Source organism: Clytia hemisphaerica, unplaced genomic scaffold, assembly GCF_902728285.1.
Source record: "Clytia hemisphaerica strain Z4C2 unplaced genomic scaffold, Clytia hemisphaerica genome assembly, whole genome shotgun sequence".
Taxonomy (NCBI): Eukaryota; Metazoa; Cnidaria; class Hydrozoa; order Leptothecata; family Clytiidae; genus Clytia; species Clytia hemisphaerica.
The window spans coordinates 208,831-229,970 of record NW_027103737.1 but is presented as its reverse complement, the minus strand read 5'-3'; the positions used below and the strand labels follow the sequence as shown (position 1 = coordinate 229,970).

The 21,140-nt window shown below is 35.3% G+C and overlaps 1 protein-coding gene across 1 annotated transcript; it reads right to left on the bottom strand.

Annotated features, from left to right (window-relative positions):
- Positions 1–1,481: 1,481 nt before the first annotated feature.
- LOC136805130 (protein DD3-3-like) lies at positions 1,482–20,642 on the bottom strand. The gene is made up of 14 exons (XM_067061688.1): positions 20,554–20,642; positions 19,435–19,488; positions 18,295–18,525; positions 16,127–16,165; positions 15,579–15,660; positions 12,329–12,445; positions 11,711–11,764; positions 10,402–10,588; positions 8,042–8,273; positions 6,445–6,645; positions 5,440–5,552; positions 4,633–4,761; positions 2,518–2,695; positions 1,482–1,837 (listed from the first exon to the last, which is right to left on the bottom strand). Exons 1-10 carry the CDS (start codon positions 20,625–20,627, stop codon positions 6,504–6,506), a joined length of 1,212 nt encoding a protein of 403 aa, XP_066917789.1. The 5' UTR covers positions 20,628–20,642; the 3' UTR covers positions 1,482–1,837; positions 2,518–2,695; positions 4,633–4,761; positions 5,440–5,552; positions 6,445–6,503.
- Between the last annotated feature and the right edge of the window lie 498 nt (positions 20,643–21,140).

The following is a 21,140-nucleotide window of genomic DNA, read 5'->3' as shown; positions in this document are numbered from 1 at the left end:
TCTTACAAAGATTCTTATGCAATCTTGAAAATTTCTTATTACGAAAAGATCTTTAAAGATCGTGTCAAGAAATTGTTAAGAATTGTCAAGATTCTTCGCACACATTCATAGTAAGAAAATTTAGGTTTCTTATTAAGTTCTTAAGAAGAATCTTATGAAATCTTATGAAATCTTGCAACCATAAAATAGTTTAAGATTCTTTGTGTTTCTTATCAAGTTCTTATAAAGAGACTTTCCAAATCTTAATTGACAAATATGCTAAGAAACTTTAAGATTCTTAGCGTTTCTTATCAAGTTCTTATAAAGAGACTTTCCAAATCTTAATTGACAAATATGCAAAGAAACTTTAAGATTCTTAGTGTTTCTTATAAAGATTCTTAAAGAATCTTGTTGAATAAACACAATAACACGTAAATTTGTGGTTATGATAAAATCTTCGATTTTGACTTTTTTTAAAGAATTTAAATATCAAATTTACATACAACCATACAAATAGGGTATATAGGGTAGAATTATTATTCTACAAAATATGTAGATTTCATATTTCTACAGACATCTGTAGAATTACGGCAAATTAGTAGATTGCTACACAACAGAGTCTATATTGTATACACCACAATGAGTAATTTAGCGCTGACAAGTAAGGGCGAAGAATACAATGGGGTGGTGTATAATACCGGATAAATAGCGATCTAGACAATTAGCCTAACTCGTCAGTTAGACTGATTTGAAGTTAGAAAATCTCATGTGTATCTGTTTTGAGATCTTGTAATCGTCAAAGTCGAGGCAAATATTCTAAAATTTAGGAACCATTAATATTCAGGTCTAAGAATCTTATGATTTCTTTATTAGTTGAAAGGAGAAAATTTAGCAGATTTATCTTTTGGGTGTGTATATTTTTGAATACGATTCTTGAAAGATCTTAAACCTTCAAGAATCCTTAAAGATCTTTAAAGATCCTAAACGATCGTGTCAAGATCGTGTCAAGATCTTTAAAGTTCTTTGCACAGATCTTTAGAAGAAACCTACAAAGTTCTTGCCAAGTTTCTTTAAAAGATCTTGGTAAGATCTTATCAAGATTTTCTACCAGGGATTCATTGAATTTTTTTTCTTAAAGGAGTGGCGTTTATCCGAGGGGGCGTTTAAAAGTAGTGGACGTTTATTCGACGTAATACGGTAAAAGAACATGGCAAAACAAGAAAATTCCATACTTTAAAAAAAGGTTTTTAAAGGTTTCTAACGATTCTTCAAACTTTCGTCGAGAAGCTTTAATGTCCCATAACCTCCTTATGCAATGCAACACTTGAATGTCTTCTGACATTAAATCACGGACACGCCAGCAGCTGATTGGTTGCAAGTGACGTATTGACTGATTTTACGTCACTTACAACCAACCAGCTGTTGGGTCAATTGAAAATATTGCAAAGATGCGTATGATGAAATGAAGATCCAAAGGGAAACATAAAAGATGATACTATAGGTAATTGTATTGGTATATTTGCTGATTCATATAAATTTTTGTGTATCGTGTGCAGTCTCATGATAAAGTACTTCAGGAGTCTGAGATCCCAAATTATGAAAATGACCTATGGATAATTATCTGTAGACAACGTTCCTCCAACGCTTATCAAACGGAAGATGGATGTTATTATGACGTTGTGTGCAAGGTGAATTGAAAAAAAAATATTATTGGAAATTTATGAGCGAGAGAAATAAACAAACCTCTGTGCATTTACAAACCATTCCAAAATAAAGATGTGCTACAATATAGGTGCAATAAATTGTGTGTTGTGTGAACTTTTTGCTTTCTTCCATCATGGCATCAGCTTATTTGGAACTAAAAAGGAAACATAAGTCATAAAAGGTGTGAACAGAAAAGAAACATCTCAGGGAGTTACACTTTTTGGACTTAAAAATCAACAAATTTATATTAATTAGGAAATAAATGCTGAATATCAAATTCATACTTGGCAAAGTCAAGAAGCGAGTCTCTATATGGACAAGCACATTTCGCTTCGATCGCTTTTGCTTGGAAATAAGACAAAAAAACCAAAGAACGCTTATGGAGTCTAGCTTTTGGTTAAAGAGGGAGTAAATGGAACTATGTTCCTGGACATCCACAGGTTTAAGGGCATACAAGTTTTCCCTTTTGCTATATTAAAGGTTTTGTTTTTAAACAAGAGTGATATTGTTTGCTTGCTCATCAATTTTAATTTACAAGCTTTTTGATATTGAATTTACACGGATGTGAAGCAAGATTGGTCAGAAAGATGAAAATAACATTTTTTGCTTATATCAGCACAATATAACAATGTGTAGGCACTGCCCTGATATGAAGCATGTGTCTGATATGAAACGGGAACATTTATGTAAAAATGAAACCTTTAAAAGCCGTTGTAACAAACTCTATTCGAATTACGGAGAGTAATCTTTACCACTTTCCATCTCATGAAAGATTTAAGATTCGAATTACAGAAGTTCAAGTTAGAGAGAACTGGTTGTGTTTTTAAAATATACCTCTTAGCATCTCCGGCAGCCGCTCCTTTAATAACAACACGTCCTTTTTGTGAGCGGTTTGAGAAATTATTATTTCTGGTGCTCATGTAGTGATAATTAGTACCGGGTTTCCCTATCACTTTTTTGGGAGCCATATTGAAATAGGGTGAGTTAGTATTCAACAATTTGTCCGGGTTTGCTGTAAAATAGAAGATAAAATACTAAGGATTAAAGGGACATAAAAGTTAGTAAAATGTAAACATTGCACGAACCACGTGTCATTAATGAGAACAATTAAAATCACGTGTCCAAAACAAACTTGTAAAAAAATTTAAACAATTTATTTTGACATGTGACATTTATTTTGATTTTGTATCCCGCTGCAGCATACGGTTCGTTTACAAATTTCGTCAGTACTTTTATGTCCCTTTAAGGATGGACAAAGCTATACCCGCCATCTTTGATCGGAATTTTTTTAAAATTGGTACCCGAGAAGAAGCCATTGCAATGTTAAAAACTTATGTCTAACGGCGCTACATCATCAACAGTATTGAAAGGAAAGTAGACCTAGCACTTTCGATGTATTTACACCGCTATTGAGTAGTGCCGCCATTAGGGTACCACTTTTCAAAAAACTCCGATCAAAGATTTTGCTTGGCCCAGGGTTGAGAAACCTGGTCCAGGGTGTATAAAGGTCAGTGCGAGGAACTATATCACGCTTTTTTTATAAGAATGGTGTTTTTTTATTTCATGAAGGATATTCTCAACTTTTTTGGGAAAATCATTCTAAAATATTCTTACAGCTTTCTTAGGTTAGGATCCTATTTCAAACTAGATTTAACATTATGTACATACGTTTCAAGCATAAAATGGAATTTTTGTGAAAGGAGTGAGGGCAATTGGCAATTTATAATTGAAAATTCTCTAAAAATGGCATTCTTAGCTTCAGTGGCCAAATTCCATGATATATTCTTAATTTTTTGGCAAATTTCATTGTGAATATTCTTTTAAAGTATATTCTTATTAAACAAGTGATACTTTTATGGACCTACCTGGTTATGCATTTAACACATATATAATTGATATCTACATAAGCGTGACCATTAAACAATCATTCAGAACACAAATAGTGACGATCTATTAAAATTAGTCGTTTGTTTCTTATTAAAAAACACGTTTAGAAACCAAAATTTCATACTCTTGAAGAATTCTTTCATATTCAAAAACATCTCATCAAAAAATTCAGTAATTTTAAGAACATTGATATATGCTTACAGTGATTCTTATAGATAAATATGCGTTTTTTGGGCTGAAAAATTCTTTTTTTACGAAAATCTGCTGAAGCCATCTTTTACCTACTTTCATGCAAAAAGTCAGAAAATAACAAGTCCAAAAAACCCTTTTTTATCCGTTTTTTAGCTGAAATTTACCCCAAAATTTTTTTTTTGAAAATCGGGCTCCGTCACATTCGAGGGTTTTTGTGCAAAAAATCATAAAGAATGAAAGAGCCAATCTCGAGAAACGCTAATACCTAAGTAATTGATAGTGTGCTTATAAAAAAATATGGAATTTGGCCAGTTTTTCTATAAATACAAGCCAAAAAAACAAAATTTCATGTCTAAACACATATATTCTTTAAAAGTAAGCATCATGAGCAAAAAAAACATCTATCTCATAAAAAAAATTGAGTAATTTGACTAAGAACATTGATGTATGCTTATTAATAGTGATTCTTATAGATAAACATGCGTTTTTTGAGCCAACAAAATTTTTGCCATCTTTTACCTACGATGGTACCCTACTTTCATGCAAAAAATCAGAAAAAATTAACGACCCAATTTTTCACAAAGTCCAAAAAACCCGTTTTTTAGCCGTTTTTTGGCCCAAATTTGCCCAAAAAAATTTTTTTTTGAAAATCGGGCTCCGTCACATTCGAGGGTTTATAGTTATGCATCTTTGTGCAAAAAATCAGAAAAAACTAACGAGCCAATCATGAGGAAAGCTAATAACGAACGAACAGACGAACAGACGAACGAACGAACGGACAAAGGTTAATTTATAGGACCTCCACCGGGGTAGGTCCAAAAAGCGCGTATTTGATTGATTATAATATAAACATATAAGAAACTTACTTACCTGTATTTCCAGCCACAGTCAAATAATTTCGCTCCAGATAAGTCATGTCCAAGAAAGTAGAATTGCAAAGACAATCAGGGATGCTCATTCCCCATTGACCATTCTTCAAGTCAGCTTTCACTGCTGCGCCTGAAAATAAAGAAAAGTATGCATATGGACGTAAATGGGCTTTTCCAGAAATAGTGAGGATGATATCCAGGGGTTGAGCATTATTTCTAAGGGTGAATATCCAGGAGGTCTTTACTAATAAAGTAGGATATCCAGGGGGTTCGATACTTCGAAAAATCAATATCCTCAACAGTGGGGTAAAATTTTTCTGAAAAAGCCCAATGGTGTAAGTTCTTGTCTCTCCGAGGAAGGGTACTAGGCACACATCTCTTCTCGTATGTTTTTGATGTAGGGGATACTAATGGTGAATAACATTCCCAACCGAGAAATCTCCAAGAGGAGATTTTGGTAACGTGATCAAAAAGTATGCAAACCGCAACTTAAAAATTGAACAAAAAGCTAAAACAATACATTGCCAGACCGGGTTTATTATAATGACTATGGTTATACTATTGATGAAGCAATCACAACCATATAGCCTGGATATCCAACTTACAGCTTGGTCTACCAATCTAACGATAACGATTCTAACGATATGATATTACAGTAGGGTCTTCATAACTAGAACATGGTTCTAGGTCCCTACAACACAGTCTTGTAAACACTATTCTCTATAACTCGAATTTTCCATAACTCGAGCAAATCTATGTTCCATGTGAGTGTTCGAGTTACAGAGGCTACATTGTAATGATATAATACCTGGTGTTCCTTCAGGGAATGTTTGTGGACGTAAGATAACTATGTTGCTTCTATCAGTTCCTGCTTGGCCTTCACCGTCATTATTACCGGGGTTTCGATCCGACCCAGTCCATCTGAAAAGAATATATTAAAGCGGTGTTTTTAGTACTTTGGGAAGTACAATCATGGTCGTAATATTTGAGAAAAATGGGAAATTCCCACGAAATCTTAAGCCACAATCGATTTGGAAGCGTTTTAACTTAGGTTGAAAGGGTAGGGTTTTAACTCTGAGTTTTAACATGAGACTTAGGACCATAGGATCTGAGGATCCAAAAATTCAAAAATGGTCCAATTAGGCTCATAATATAGCCTGGAGGTCTATAAACCCGAGCCAAATTGAAATACCCGATTAAATTTAAGAGATGGTCCAAAATCAACTTTCTCGCTCGAACTCCAAATTTCGAAAAACGAGGAAATAGGAAATCTCAATAGATTTTGACCATGATTGTACTTTGCAAAAATTTGTTTCCAGTTTGTGCGAGCCATTTGGTCTTTTTTGTACACCCTCAAAAGTCTCTCATAACAATAGAGTTTCTGAAGAAGGTCCCAAAAGTACGAAATATAAAAAATCGACTCCCTCACAAAGTCATAAGCTCTCGTAATTTGAATCAAGTTGGAAATTTTTGGCTGAATATTGCAAAAAATAGTCTCTCACAGGGTCGTAAAACGTCAAAAAGAAGCAAAATTTTCTATATTCACTCAGTCCCTTACAGCATCGATTTTCAGTTTGGCTCGGACATAGGCTAGTATTCCCTCCCTCCCGGGGGTTTGTGAGGACCATTTAATTCTCTTTTTATTCATGATATGCACCACTGCAATGTCTTCTGACATTACGTCACGGAACCAATAGCTCATTGGTTGGAAGTGACGTAAAATCAGTCAATACGTCACTTTCAACCAATCAGCTATTGGGTGGAACGGAAGACATTGCAATGGTGCATATCATAAATAGCATTTTATACTTACTGGATATGAACATAATCATCTTTGGAATAATCTTATCTTTTGGCGACCTTTTATAGCACCTAACGATTTGGTACAAAGTCATATTCGACGGCTGGATAGACTTGTACAATGTTCCCTCTTTTCCCACGAACGTTCAAATTATGGATGTTTGTTTTGGGTGACATACCAGCTGGTCGTGGACGAATGGAAAATCTATGAGATCTATAAAACAGGTCGAAGTTCTTTAGATACTTGCTAGTTACCTTATCGGCCAAAACTTAGTCGGACCTAAGTGACTAAATTTTGGCTTGGTGACTAAAATTAGGGCCGACTAAAAATTTGGGTCAAATTAACTGTAAATATAACCGCTTAGTCGGCCCTAAGTGACAAAATTAGGGCCGACTAATAATTAAGGCCGACTAAAATTAAGGCCGACTAAGTTTTGGCCGATAAGGTATTTACTTTCAAATCAGCTCTGAAACGGCATATTTTCAATTAGAAATTTATTGTTACCAGTTCTCGTTCTTGTTTAACTTAATTTAATCCATACTCATCGATTACAGTGGCCCCTGGGAGAGACAATGGCTGAGCCGCCTAAAAAGCTCAGTCGTTATTCCATGGTCAGCCACTTAAAATATTAGTAATTAGTTATTAATTATTATTATTATTAGTTTGAGTAAAGAAAACGAGTAAAGTAAATTCTATACTGATCACTTTACAGTATTAAATCATACAGGATAGCAATCTTTTTAAATACTTATAAACGGCAATATATTTAGCAGAAACAACGATAGGAATATAGATATAATGGAAGTTGGAATATAATACAGGGAAGTTTCTAAGAATTTTTTAAAGTAACTTTCAGTAATAACTAAATGAAAAACGATCAAATAAAGCAATTATTCTAATTTAAGGCAAGTGATGACTCATCACTTTAAAGAGATTATTCTGCCCGACGCGCAAAAATTCAAGTAATGTTCCCTCTTCATTCATTTGTTCCAAAAGCTCCACACTGAACGAAATGAAGCCTTTTAATTGGTTAGAAATGACGTGAGTCCCCAAATTCGCCAATAGAAATTGGCAACTTTCGGCGGGGAAGACAAGAAACGACTGAACATCGCCTTTCTAGGATCCTACAAACATGTGTCACTTTTGGAACAGCTGATTGGTTGCAATTGATGCATTGGGTAAAAAAACAGAAGAATTACATAACTTAATATGGTCACTACAATGTTATCATCATTAAAGGAAAGGTTTTGTTTTTAAGTAAGAGTGATATCGTTTGCTTACTCATCAATCTAAATTAACAAGCTTTTTCACATTGGATTGACACAGATGTGGAGCAAGATTGGTCAGAAACAGGAAAAGAAAAACAGTTTTTTTTATATCAGCATAATATAACAATAGTAATATACTGTCCTGATATGAAATATGTGTCTGGTAAGAAACGGGTAAACTTATGTAAAATAAAACCTTTAATCAATCTCGTTCCCTGCGTATTATCAGCTTTTTGATGCTTACTGATAGCGCTAGATAATATATTCCCTGGCGTCAATCAGTAACGTAAATAAAGCCTGGGATACACGTGGACGAGATTGACCTTTAATATCGTACGTACCTATCTTGGAAAGTTCTTCCGACCTGAGCAGTATTGACGGCAAGGGCTAATTGAAGTTGAGGGGCTTCCATGAAAGCCGAGACATAAGGATTGTTCTTCAACATGTAGCCACCGAAATAAGAAACGATTGGGTGTAAACCCATTGCTTTGCCGACGTTGACCCGAGTGGTCTGTTCATTGTTGTTGTTGTTGTTGTTGTTGTTATTATTGTTGTTGTTTTGTGGCGGAGCGTCTAAAAATTGACCAAATATATGTTTCTTTTACAAGAAAAAATTATATAAGAATGAGAACGCTTCGATGGCCAAAATGTTAAAGGGATAATCAGATGGTCTGAGATATTTTGCCTGCAGATAGCTTCTAGGATTTTAGGAAAAACCTCTAAATGTTTCGGTGTATTTATTTTCTTAACTCACTCAAGTTATGCCAATTTGAAATCTCAAAAAATGGGACTTTTCAGGGACTTTTCACACTTTTTTCTATTGTTTTCAAGCAAAGGTTCAAAATTTCAAAGTGGAATAACTTGAGTTAGGAAAATAAGCACACCGAAAAATTTAGAAGTTTTTCCTAAATTCCTAGAAGCTATCTATAGGCAAAATATCTCAAACCATCTGATTATCCCTTTAAGTACAAGTTAGGATATTTTATGGCTTTGTGGACTCAAAACACCCTATTTCTTAGAAAAACGCTAAAGAATACTCTCAAAATGGCCAAAATAAGAACATGTTAAGAATGCTTTTAGGCTTAAAATTCAAAAAGTTAAGAACATCCGAAGGCTTCAAAAATTTAGGATGTTCTTGTAAAAAGAAAACGTGTAAGCTGTATTGGTAGATGAAAACAAATTTTAAAGCCACTTGCTTAGTATTTAAAACCTTGTTTACATTTCATTGCTACATAGCATTCCAAAACCAAAGAGAAACTATAGAGATTTTTGTGGTTTTTCTACGTTTGATAAGTTTCGTAACTTGAGGAAAATATCCACCATTATGGAAGCAAATGTTCGAATTCTTAGAGCCGATTCCTTAATAGGCGAATGGAACGTTTTTTCGTAACTGAAAACGCTCTATTCCATTGGTTAGAAATGACACAAGTCCTATGTTTGATCAATAAAATAGTTTCATATCATTTGTGAAAACTACCGATCCGTAACGTGTAAGCGTGATGTTTTAAAAAGAAACTTTTGTCATCTACACATAGTTTCTACCCCCCTACATTTAGGGGGGCTTGGGTTTTGATGAACCAAAAGCAAGGGGGTGTTAAAAGTAAAACTTTCCTAAGGGGGTTGAAGGGGGGTGGGGGGAGTCTTCTTATCTAAGGGGGATCTTGACCCCTCTAGAAACTTTTGTCATCTACAATCCCCTAGGATGTGAAATGACGTCCTCAAAAAAGCGCCTTAGACGAGCAAGTACTCTTAGGTGCCAAATAAAAGGGGGGGTTCGAATAAACGGGGGGGTTGGAAAATTTTTGAAATTTCAATAAACGGGGGGGACCTAATTACCGGGGGGGTTGGAAATTGTACTTATGAAAACCCAAAAATAAGGTAAATATAGGCTAAAATCAGGCTTTTTGGAGCAAAATAAGGGGACTTCTTTTAGCCAACTGAAAATATTCTTTAAAATTAATAAACGGGGGGGTCCTAATAAGGTCCGGGGGGGTTGGAAAATTTTCGAAAAATTAACAAGCGGGGGGGACCGTTTATTTGGCACCTAAGAGTAGTGTAATATTATCAAACTTCTAATTAGATGATACATTTCTATTTAGCCTCTGAAACACGCGAGTGTAGTAAGGGTTGAATCAACAATAGAACAGTCATACCAGGTTCCTTTATTCAACTACAGATATCACTATATAAAACACTGACTAGATAGAGCTACTCTGCCTCTGACTGAAGCAAAATTATCCGCCATCTTGAACGAAGTGACGTCACAATTTATCTTGCGTGATCCTTGAAATTTTGAAGTCATTGCAGTGCCGAAAAACTTCAACAGTGAAAACCAAGGGGTCTACTGTGACCACTGACCTTTATATACCCTGGACCAAGTATTTTGAAAAGTGGTACCCTAATGGTGGCGCTACTCGATAGCGACGTAAATGCATCGAGAGAGCTAGGTTTACTTTTCCTCAAATTCTTTTGATGAAGTAGCAGCGTTTAGACGTTAATTTTCAGCATTGCAATGGCTTTTTCTCGGGTACCAATTCCAAAAAAACTCCAATCAAAGATGGCTGATATTGCTTGGTCCAGGGATATATAAAGGTCAGTGACTGTGACCTAATTTCATTGATTATTTTGCTTCATTTTGCCGTAGCTCTATCTAGTGTTATCTGTGGATCTTACGAATTTAAAAGCATTATAAAAGTCTTACTCATTCTAGCATCAGTTTCCCAAACCATATCAGCTGTTGAAATGTTGTATCTGATCCTTAAAGCACAATTCTCGTTGATGTCATTGGGGATAGTCCAGTTGTAATAATTTGGAAAGCCCCCTGGTCCGTTACCATTATGGTTGTCACGTGACAAAGGTGCTTTGCGACAAACGACGTTTGGATTAGCCTAAAATAGTTCAATAAAAAAATCAATTACCTGGGTCGGAAATTGTACTTCTAAAAACCCTCAAATAAGGCTATTTAGAGCAAATCATCTTTCTAAAGCTGAAAATATTTTCAAAAATAAATCAAAGTGGGCTTTGCTACAACGGCACAACCTGTTCCTCTAAATAATCCTGCATTGTAATACGCATGCGTAATTTGCCGTTCTTTTAAACCACATGTAGTTATTTCCCGTGATAAACGAAGGGAATGAATCGGTAGGGGTGGTACAGTCACCTTCGTCGCACCTTCGGTTGGGGTTGTGGACGGCGAAATATGTCGTTTTTTATGAAATTCCTATTTTCGGGTCTGGGTTGCTTAGAATTCTAGCTATTTTCAGTAAAATTTGCTTTAACCACCCCTGATATTATACCATGTCGTTGAAGGAATGTTGTTTGCCATGCTTAGATTATCTAAGCGACTGCGTAGTCCAGTGGTAGAGGCACCCGGCTACGGTGCGCAAGGTTGTGGGTTCAACCCCCAGCCGGGTCGAACCAATGATTTCCAAAATGCTACTTGATGCCTCTCTGCTTGATGGTCAGCAATTGAGAGGAGGATCAAGGGTAAGTGGAGCAATCCAGGGAGAAAGAGTGGCACCCTCCTCTACCTGCTTTTGAAAAAGGAGCTTTCGGGTCGCCTCCGACTGCGGTCGCAGACTTTTAGATTATCTAAAAAAGCTTTTACTTTACGAGGCTAATTTGTTGCTTATAAAAAATGTGTAAGCTTTCTTGCTACATTTAATAGGGATATTGTATAGGCCTTAGATGGGCGTTAGATGGACATTAGGCTTTTCCACAAAAAAAATTTGAATATTGGGGGTGGAGGATATAACATTTTTTGGAAATTTATCCCCCGGACATTGTGACATTTGACTCCCCAGACAGCAGATCAAACCCCCAGACAAGCACTAGTTTACCCCTGGACATTCAAAATTACCCCCAAACAGAGCAAATTTACCCCCAAATAGAGCAAGTTTACCCCCGGACAATTTTGTAGATTTTTCACTAACCCCCGGACACTACAACCTCCATCCCCCATGTACGAACATTTTCTGGAAGAGCCCATTGTTTGGACATTGAGGACTCACCTTTTCGTAGATAGATTCGCAACGAGAAACATTGTTAGTCAAGACAGCGATATCCTATGAATAGAATAGACAATTCTCTCAGCCTCGAAAAACATAGTTGGTACTGTGTGAAACGAATTTTTGCATTGAAACTCGATTGAATATCAAAATGTCAAGATAAATAAACTCCATAATTTCTCTCGAGTAACATGGAATGATCTGGGCGGAAGTAGCCTCGCTAGCAGACGGGAGCGACGGCAACCACAGAACTATATCTGAAGTCTCAATCGCTTATATAAAGATCGTAAGCTTTTTACCGACAATTATTGACGGAAATACTTGATTTCCCAGACTATAAATGGTGGCTTTTGACCGCATACTTAAAGATTGTAGGCTTTTTGCCGACAATTATTGAAGAAAATACTTGATTTCCCAGACTATAAATGGTGGCTTTTGACCGCACATTTAAAGATCGTAAGCTTTTTGCCGACAATTATTGAAGAAAATACTTGATTTCCCAGACTATAAATGGTGGCTTTTGACCGCACACTTAAAGAGTGTAAGCTTTTTGCCGACAATTATTGAAGAAGATACTTGATTTCCCAGACAAAAAATGGTGACTTTTGATCACACACTTACCTTCCATGGTGAGGGACCCCAGTAAGGATAATAATCTCTTTCTTCTGGGCATTCGAATCCACGTCGAGTACCGCCAGGGTTTTGTCGAGTGTATTTAGCTGAGTTTCCGTTTAGATTCTACATAGATAGAGAAAATGTCCGTTAGATTTCTAGGTTTGTCAAAGTTGCATAACTTAAACTTCAATCTATCTCCTACCCTTTGCTTACACAGCATCTTTAAAGAAAAGAAAAAAATATTCCCCTTCCCATTCCCACGTCGAGTGAGAACCAGCTTTGAGAAACTCGTTTGTTTATTCTGCTTTGTCAGCATGTAGGCGGCGCGCTTCCTTTCTATATCACAAAAGAAAAACATATCGCTAGTCTATCATAATGGATGCAAAGGTTCGAATTCGTAGTGTCCATTTCTTACATATCCGTATATGACTTTTATGATAAAAAAGTATCCTTTAGCAACTCAAACAAAACTGGCGCCTAAGTGATTTTGTAAGTAACGAAAAGTTCTCATAAAATCAGAGCGAGACCGCGTTTGGAAAATGAGTTATACTTCTCTGCAAAGTAGAGACTCTTCTTTGCTTCAAGTTGAAGTTCGCATAGCGCTATTCCGCTGATTTTAAGCAAGCAATAAACAAACACCATGATATCTGTGATGAAACATAGACTAAGTGGTACAGAATATTCCTGGCGGTGCATTTTAGGTAAAATAAGTATTGGGTGCGTGCGAAACTTGTGTCCCCTTTTCACACCCTCGAAGGTCTCCAAACACCATTAAAAAGCAATTAAAGTCTATTCACGATAAGTGTGCACTCTTTTTTCTTTTACCTATAACTTTTGAAGGAATTCTTCTATCTTTATAAATTTGGTATTATTGGAAAGATATTAGTTAATGTTAATGTTAATGTATATATTCTTTAAAGTCGAAAAATGTGTACAAATCTGTACTAGCTTTAAGCTAATAGAGTTCGACTGCCTATTTTACAAAATGAATCATTCATCATCATCTGTTAATGCCCAATCGCTGACGATTTCTTCTGTAGAGCATTTTGGTTTATAATTGGAAGATATTTTTATTTGGTTTTGTAATTTTTTAACGATGCGTAGTTTTGTTCTTGGGCTTCCTCTTACGCACCAGTTGAATCCTTTATTGTTATTGTCTTTGTTAAGTTTCTTCGCTTGTTCGTGCATCTCCTTGATCTTTTTCCGTTCGTTGATTGTGAAATCTTCCGTTATACTTACCTGAAAGAAACAAGTTTCTTTTAGCATGTGTAAATTCTTCATGATAAGATCTTTGTCATGTTGACTTTGCAGGGTGACTTTCAGAGGACGGCCATTCTTTGTTTTTCTGTTTCCTAATCTGTGGTGAGTAACATTGATTTCTGGAAACATTGATGTCATCTAGGAGTTCTCGGAACCGAAATATGTCATATTTTTTCCCATTTTTCTTCTTCTTCCTTAGCTGGGCCTGAATATTCGAGAAACCCGTGAACGATCATATTCAGTTTTCTAGATTCTATGTCTCTCTTTTCACTGTCTTCCTTCCGTTTTTGTTCTTCGGCAGATTTTAAGTCTTCTTTGTGCTTTTTGGTAATCTCAGCGTATGTTTTCTTTGATGTTTCAGTCATTATTTCTGCTGTGTGCTTTATTTCTTCCTTAATCATGCTTCTTGTCTTCTCCTCCATCTCTTGTAGTTTTCCTGCCAGAAAGGTTTTGAGGTCATTTTTGATGGAATCACGGGTTTTTGTGTTGGTGTTGACCTCCTTGTTCAGTTTTTGTATGACCTCGTCTTTCTTTTTAAGTTCATTTTGCATCATATGTTGAGTGTTTTTCCCCACTTTATTTCTTAGGTTTTTCGTTATTCGTACGCAGTTTGAACATAAGTAATGATCGTTGTAAGATGTCACGAATATTTGTAGTTGATACAGGGGTAGCTGTGTGCACTCATAATGAACTGATCTTTTACATTTTTTGCATGTTAAGCGATCCAGGTCATCGTCTTCAGTACATCTTGACGGCGTGCAAGCTTGAGGTGGTGAGGCTGCTTCGAAAGGCTGATCTATATCCATTTTGATGTTATTTTCATGAATTTTGATGTTTTTATTGGTTTTCAGCCATTTTTTCGAAGAGCGTTGCAAAAGCGTCTGATCTAGTTGACGTCAAATAAAAACTGAGTAAAAACTTAGTGAGTGGAACAATTTGAAACAAAAAAATCTTTAAGAAAATTCTAAAAATGAAGATGAAAATGAAGAAGAAAAATATGAAGATCTTGTAGAAAAGTGCTATAACTATCATTTTCACTGAGGTGAATTCTTGATCATCGAACGTCATCACTGTGAAAAAAATTCTCAAAAATAATCATTCAGTACAAAGATATCAAAAAAATTTATGAGCTGGTTGACGTCTAAAAACGCTGTTTTCTGCAGTTTTTTGCTGTTTTTTGGGGTCAATCACTTATTAACTTTGTATCATAACTTTATATTTAATAAATATTTTAATGAAATTTTTTCACAGTGATGATCTCCTAAGATCAAAAAGTCTCTCCAGTGAAAATGAAAATGAATAGCACTTTTCTACAAGATCTTCATTTTTTTCTTCTGCATTTTCATCTTCACTTTTAGAATTTTCTTAAAGATTGTTTTATTTCAAATTGTTCCACTCACTAATATCTTTCCAATGATACTAAATTTATAAAGATTAAAGAATTCCTTCAAAAGTTATAGGTAAAAGAAAAAAGAGTGCACACTTATCGTGAATAGACTTTAAGTCTCTATAAAGGTTCCAAATCTCGAAATCGAAAATTGATTTCATCAAACAGTTATAAATTGTTGAATTTTTTTTTTTACAGCTCCAAAGTCTTTTGGAGGATTGAGAAATATCCGGGGAAGGGTTGCTTTTTTACCTTATCTAGTCTCTCTAAGGATCCGGATTTCACCTTTTTGGGGTCTTTTTGAGAGTACAAAAACCATGAAAAGTAAACAAATCTTTTCAAGGTTAGTAAATTTCCGAAAATTATCTCTCTAAGTGTCGGTTTTCGGTAAGGTACGGTTCACACATAGCCGTCATTCTCCAACCCTCGTACCCCCTCTCCCTCCCAGGACAATTATTTAATAATCAAAGTCAATATTCCCCGCTTATTAAAAAGAGACCCAACTGGTAGACAACGTTGTCTCAGCGTTCATCTAACATTATATGGACGTTGTGAACATCAGATAAACGTTGAAAAAACGTTGTGTGCCAGCTGGGGAAGATAGTATACCTGATCGGCAGTGAAAAGTCCTTGGTTTCTTTGTCTGTTTTTGCAGCTTTGGTAATATTGATAATCCTCGTGCATACCATATCTAAAAAAATTCCGATAGTTATTTAAAAGTTAATTCAAATTACTTCAAAAAACAAACAATTTTATATTGTTTTACGTATTAAAAAGATCCGTGACGGTCTAAAAGTGAGACCCGGAATTCTAAAGTTAAAGGAAGTAAAAATTCCCGAGTTAAAAAATGAAAAATAACTCGGAAAGTTAAAGCAAAGCAAAATAAACCGAGTTATGGAATGTAAAATGACGTCACTTAATTCCAAAAATGACGTCATAACTCGGGACGTTGTATGCCAGCTGGGTATGATTTGTCTAGATCCAGATCAGCACTTTTAAAGTCCTCGGTTTTACAAGTCAAAAATTGTGGGGTATTCCAAATCGCTTTAGTCACTCCACCGTCCTCAAGATTGCAAATACATAAAGTTGCTACTAAAAAATATGAAAATAAGGTTTAAATAAAATGGATTTACTAAATATCAAGATGTCTTTTTTACCTTGGGTTGTTTGCCGAGTTAGCGTTATCTGGGATTGTACTAAAGGAAAAGAAAGAAAATGATATTTCAAGAGTATCCGTGTAAAAAGTGTTTGTGTGTTCATATCAGTGAGACTTTTATGTAAACAGAAAAATTGTTCGGTATGAAAAATCCTTTTCAACGGTATATAATATGCCTATTTTCGAAGACATCAAAATTTCAAAAAAATTCAAAATCCGCCATTTTAAAATTCCACCATTATGGAAAATGCCCAAATTGAGAAAAGTGGCGCTCGACAGTTTTTCACTCCTAGGGACCTAATGAACTCATTTCAATCAAAAAATTCCATATTGAACGCAAATTTTGGGTCCAGTTAAAAAACTACAAAAATCCCCCAGAGCAAGAGCTGTAACTTCTCTTTGATAAAATAATATAGATAAATGCAATTCTAAAAAAAAAGTAGCAATTTTCATAGCATTTTTTTCAAATTTGCCCTTTTTGTCTTAAAATGAAACTACTTGCCGGTAGTGGACTAAAATTAATATCGACATGGGAAAAAAGAGAAAGAGAAAATTAAACAGTTTTAAAAGTTCTAGCTTAGACGTCCGACTTTCCGCCTATTCTTGCCACATTATTGATGAAAGTCAACATAATGACTAACTTTTCCGTCAATCTTACATTGAGTCAGAAAGTCATCGTCTGAATTACTAAGCACGATCTTTGATTAACCCTATTAGCCCCAAGCTTTTTTGAGTTTTGTATCCCTAGGGGGGGGGTAGAATCTACCAGCCTCGATTATTTTTGATCTAGGAGAGCTACGGTCATGAAATTTGGTACAGATGTTCTCCATCATGACACAAATTTCCTGGAACAAAAAAAAATTGATGACGCCATTCAAAAACCGATGACGTCATCCCAAAATTTCCACCTGTCGGAAAAAAGCCAAAATATATGGTTTACAAAAATGTCTATTACAATCGAACCAATAATGATATTTAGATTCTGTTTGAAAATTCTGAAAGATAGAAGGTTCTTCTTTAACATAATTGCCGGTTTTGCAAATTCCATGAAGATTTTATCTGTGCTGAATATGAGTAAAATTTTCAAAACTTGATGACGTTATAAATGATGACGTCATCATTTTTAGAATTTTTTTTTAATCAAAGAAATTTATATTGTCAATACCTATCACGTGTCAAAATTTGAAGATGATTGAATAAATAGTTATCAGCACTTTAAATTTTGAGTTTTAAGCGATTTTAGCTGGGTTTTATGTCATGTTTCACAATAAAGTCATAAAACTTGATCTGGACAAGCTATAACCCTAAAATTTAGCACAAATACTCTTAATAAGATTTTGTTAAAAGTCAGAAAGTTTCAAGTCGTTTAAAAAATTTTCTCTGAGATATACGCAAAAGAACTCCAGCGTGGTAGATTCTACCCCCCCCCCCCTGGGGCTAATAGGGTTTTAAGATTAACATGGGGGGTTGTAGGGGTTCAAAATACCGTTTTCCCGTCAAAATTTTTACTGAATCCCTAAAAACGGGCCAATCCCGTCACACCGTAAAAGTACGACCCCACCTAATATGGAATTACCGTCAAAAAACATAGGGTCAGTCCAGGTCTAGGTCCCAGGCAAAAAAATAGGTCCCCCAAAGATTTAGGTCCCCCCCCCCAAATATTAAAAAAAAATTTAAGCAGCCCCCAGTCCTATACCTAGTATAAAATATTTGTTGATTTAATATCGTTTTTAGGAAAATCACATCTCTATTCTTTTGCCATTCTCGAAATTTTAACTTTTTTTAAGATGTAAAAAGGCCTCTATTTCGTGGGTGAAAATGACTTTAATGTGCAGTAGCTTGGTTGGTCGAGTAAAATTTGGGCAAACAGGGTAGGTATTTTTAGAAGATTTAGCTTTTCGCGCCCGTTATGATAAATATAATAAATGTCTTTTAAAATAACGGGAGCGAAGCGAGCCCGAAAATTTTGGATAAAAACGTCGTGTTATAAAGAAAAATAATAGAAAAATCAGTCAGCCCCCAGCTTTACTATTGAAATACCAGGCCCTCGCTAACAAATTAGGTCCCCCCAAGGTTTTCATTTGCATTTTTTTGGGTGTAACCCCCCCAAAAAAAAAGTCAAAGGGGGCGGGTTGACGCTATGAAAAAGCGCCCATGTTAGCACCTTACCTGGTGGAGGTGCCATCTCTAAGCGTACGCGAGCACATGTATTGTAAAATGATTTCACAATGTGTATTATGAATGACTTCTTTTCCGCTCTCGTCAACATTACCACAAGCATGCTGATTGGTCCATTCGATGGTAAGGTTGGAGCCAGCGTAATATTTCATGGCCTGTGCCTGCCTGCTGAGGACTCCTGAATTGTAACCGCCTCGGTTATTGTTTTGAGAATCAAACAATCTACAAAGAAAATCATGAATCAATATCCCAACGTACACGTTTTTTATTAGAACAAACTTATATAAGAACATCAGGCTGCGATGGCCAAAATCGTAAGAATAAGTTAAGCACGTTTTAAGGCTTTGAGGACTCTAAAACACTCGATTTCTTAGTCAAATGGTAAAAATACTCACATCCGAAGGCTTCAAAAGTTTCGGCTGTTCTTATAAAAAACGTGTAACACTTCATTTCGTAATAGAAATTTCAGAAAATAATTAATTCGCATATAACGAGAATCGAGTGTGAAGGTTTGAAAGCTCCCCAGCTGGCACACAACGTTTTCGCGACGCTTATCTAACGTTCATAACGTCCATATAACGTTAGATGAACGTTGAAATAACGTTGTGTGCCAGCTTGGTAAGAATGCATACAGAAAGCCTTCCAGCATCCTCCAAAGAATTCCCTTTGAATTCATGATATACACCACTGCAGTGACTTCACGAAATTATGCAACTTTTCTATTTTTGTTCCAACCATACGTCACTTTTTCTATTGTTAAGTGGCGTTTTGGGTGGAAAATTTTAAAAGTTCTCAGAAGACTCTCCAGTGGTGTATAACATGAATTAGAAAAAATATTTGAATATGGAGATGATTAGTTTTTGAGACTTTTTTATTGATGCTTTCGTTGGGTCCGAATAATAATGAGAAATTATAGAATCCTGATTTAGCAGGGGTCTTAAATTTAGGCCCGAGAGGCACGAAAAAAATACTATTCGCAGGTCTAAAAATTCGGTTCACCAGCTCAAGGAAAAATTCAGGCTAATCAATACACTGGCCTTGCCAAGAATTGGCCGGAGAGAGACGTTAAATAATATCTACTGAATGAAATAGTTTTTAACACATTTGATTATAAAAAAATAACCTAGGTACCTGTTAGCGTTTGCTCGTTCTCTACCATTCTCTTCGTTTCGATTGTTGCTACCTCTATGATGACAGAACAACGAAATGGTTCTAATATGATACTAAAAACAACTTTGTATTTTGATAATTTTTAACAGCGCTGAGTCCAGCGAAGTAGACTAAAGGGATATCGCCATTTTGAAATTTTTCAAAAAAACTCAAAAACAATGAAATATATTTCAAAACCCAATCGCAAAATTTATAAAGCTATTATAAAAACACAAGAATATTCCATAACTTTGAAAAACATTGGTCACGTGGTCATGATTTTTGGTTTGCTATTTTTCCAAAAAGAGACTGGAACTAGTAGTATGGGATTTGCTGCGTGTTCAGACAAAATGAAAATGAAGTCTTCCATATTTCATCGGACCACTTATCAAACAGCTATAGGTGGCTACAGGATAAGCAACTTATCGGCAGATTTTCAAAACAAGTTCTAAGTTATCAGAATTTGATAAATTTTAAAATGTTGACCAACAGGTTCCTATGTACCGTGAAGTCTGGTAACTTGCATCAGTGGAGGCTAACATGCATAGCCCTCAAATGACTGACCAATCAAGCAGCAAAATTTCAAAACAAATGATCTAGGCAGCTCCGGTCACAGCTCTACTCTACCATTTTTGTTTTGATAAAACTTTGTATTTTAAGGACCAGCCAGGTCATTCGTTTGAGGGTTATGCATGTTAGTTTCCACTGATGCAAGTTACCCAACTTCACGGTAAAGATCTTCTTTATTTTTATAAGAGTGTTAAACTCGACAAAGTGCACCCTAATACACGTTTTTTTTACAATAATAAGGCTTCCATGACGAAAATATTGAGAACAAGTTAAACATATTTCAAGGCTTCGCAGACTCTAAAACACCCAATTTCTTAGAAAAATGGACAAAAAGACATATTAAATGACGAAAATAAAAACATGTTGAGAACATTTTAGGCATAAGAATCAAAAAGTTAAGAACATCCGGAGACGGCTTCAAAATTTTTGGATGTTCTTATAAAAAAACGTGTACTCATACAAAGAGAAGTCTCTGATTTATTTTGTGTCACTTAGTAAGCTTAACTTAGCAATATACATTTGTAGTCTTACCTGGGGTTATGCATGTAAACATCAGCGAAAGATGTGCCCACAAAGAGCAAGCACAGTGCTAGGATCAGCTTCATATTTTCTTACGTATTTACCTACAATGAGAAAAAAAATGTCAGAAATTTTTGCGAGTAAGTATTTTGCGGGAATTGAAATTGCTAATTTTGCCTTGTGATTTATTTTCAAAAATCAGTGATATTTGTTTTTTCGCAACCATTTAATTTCGCGAATTTTAGAAAATTTGCGAAAATTAATGGCCGTGAAAATCACAGATAGCCTCAAACCCCATTATAACAATCGAAAGACTAACTAAAAGATCTAGATTACTGATCTATACACGAAAAATATCGACTCCATCTAAAAGAAACAAGACTGAGAAAATTTCTATCACAGCTATACAATCATCATGAAACTGGTTATCTGAAAATTTACTTCAACCAGAAAAGTTCTCAAAATTTAATAACATTCCCTTAAACAATAAAAGTAGGAGTGACAAAGAGAACAATAAAATGCACAGCTGTCAACCTACTACAGAAACAATTCTTTAGTTGTATAGATACATACTGCATGTCGGAGGTAGTGGGACACTG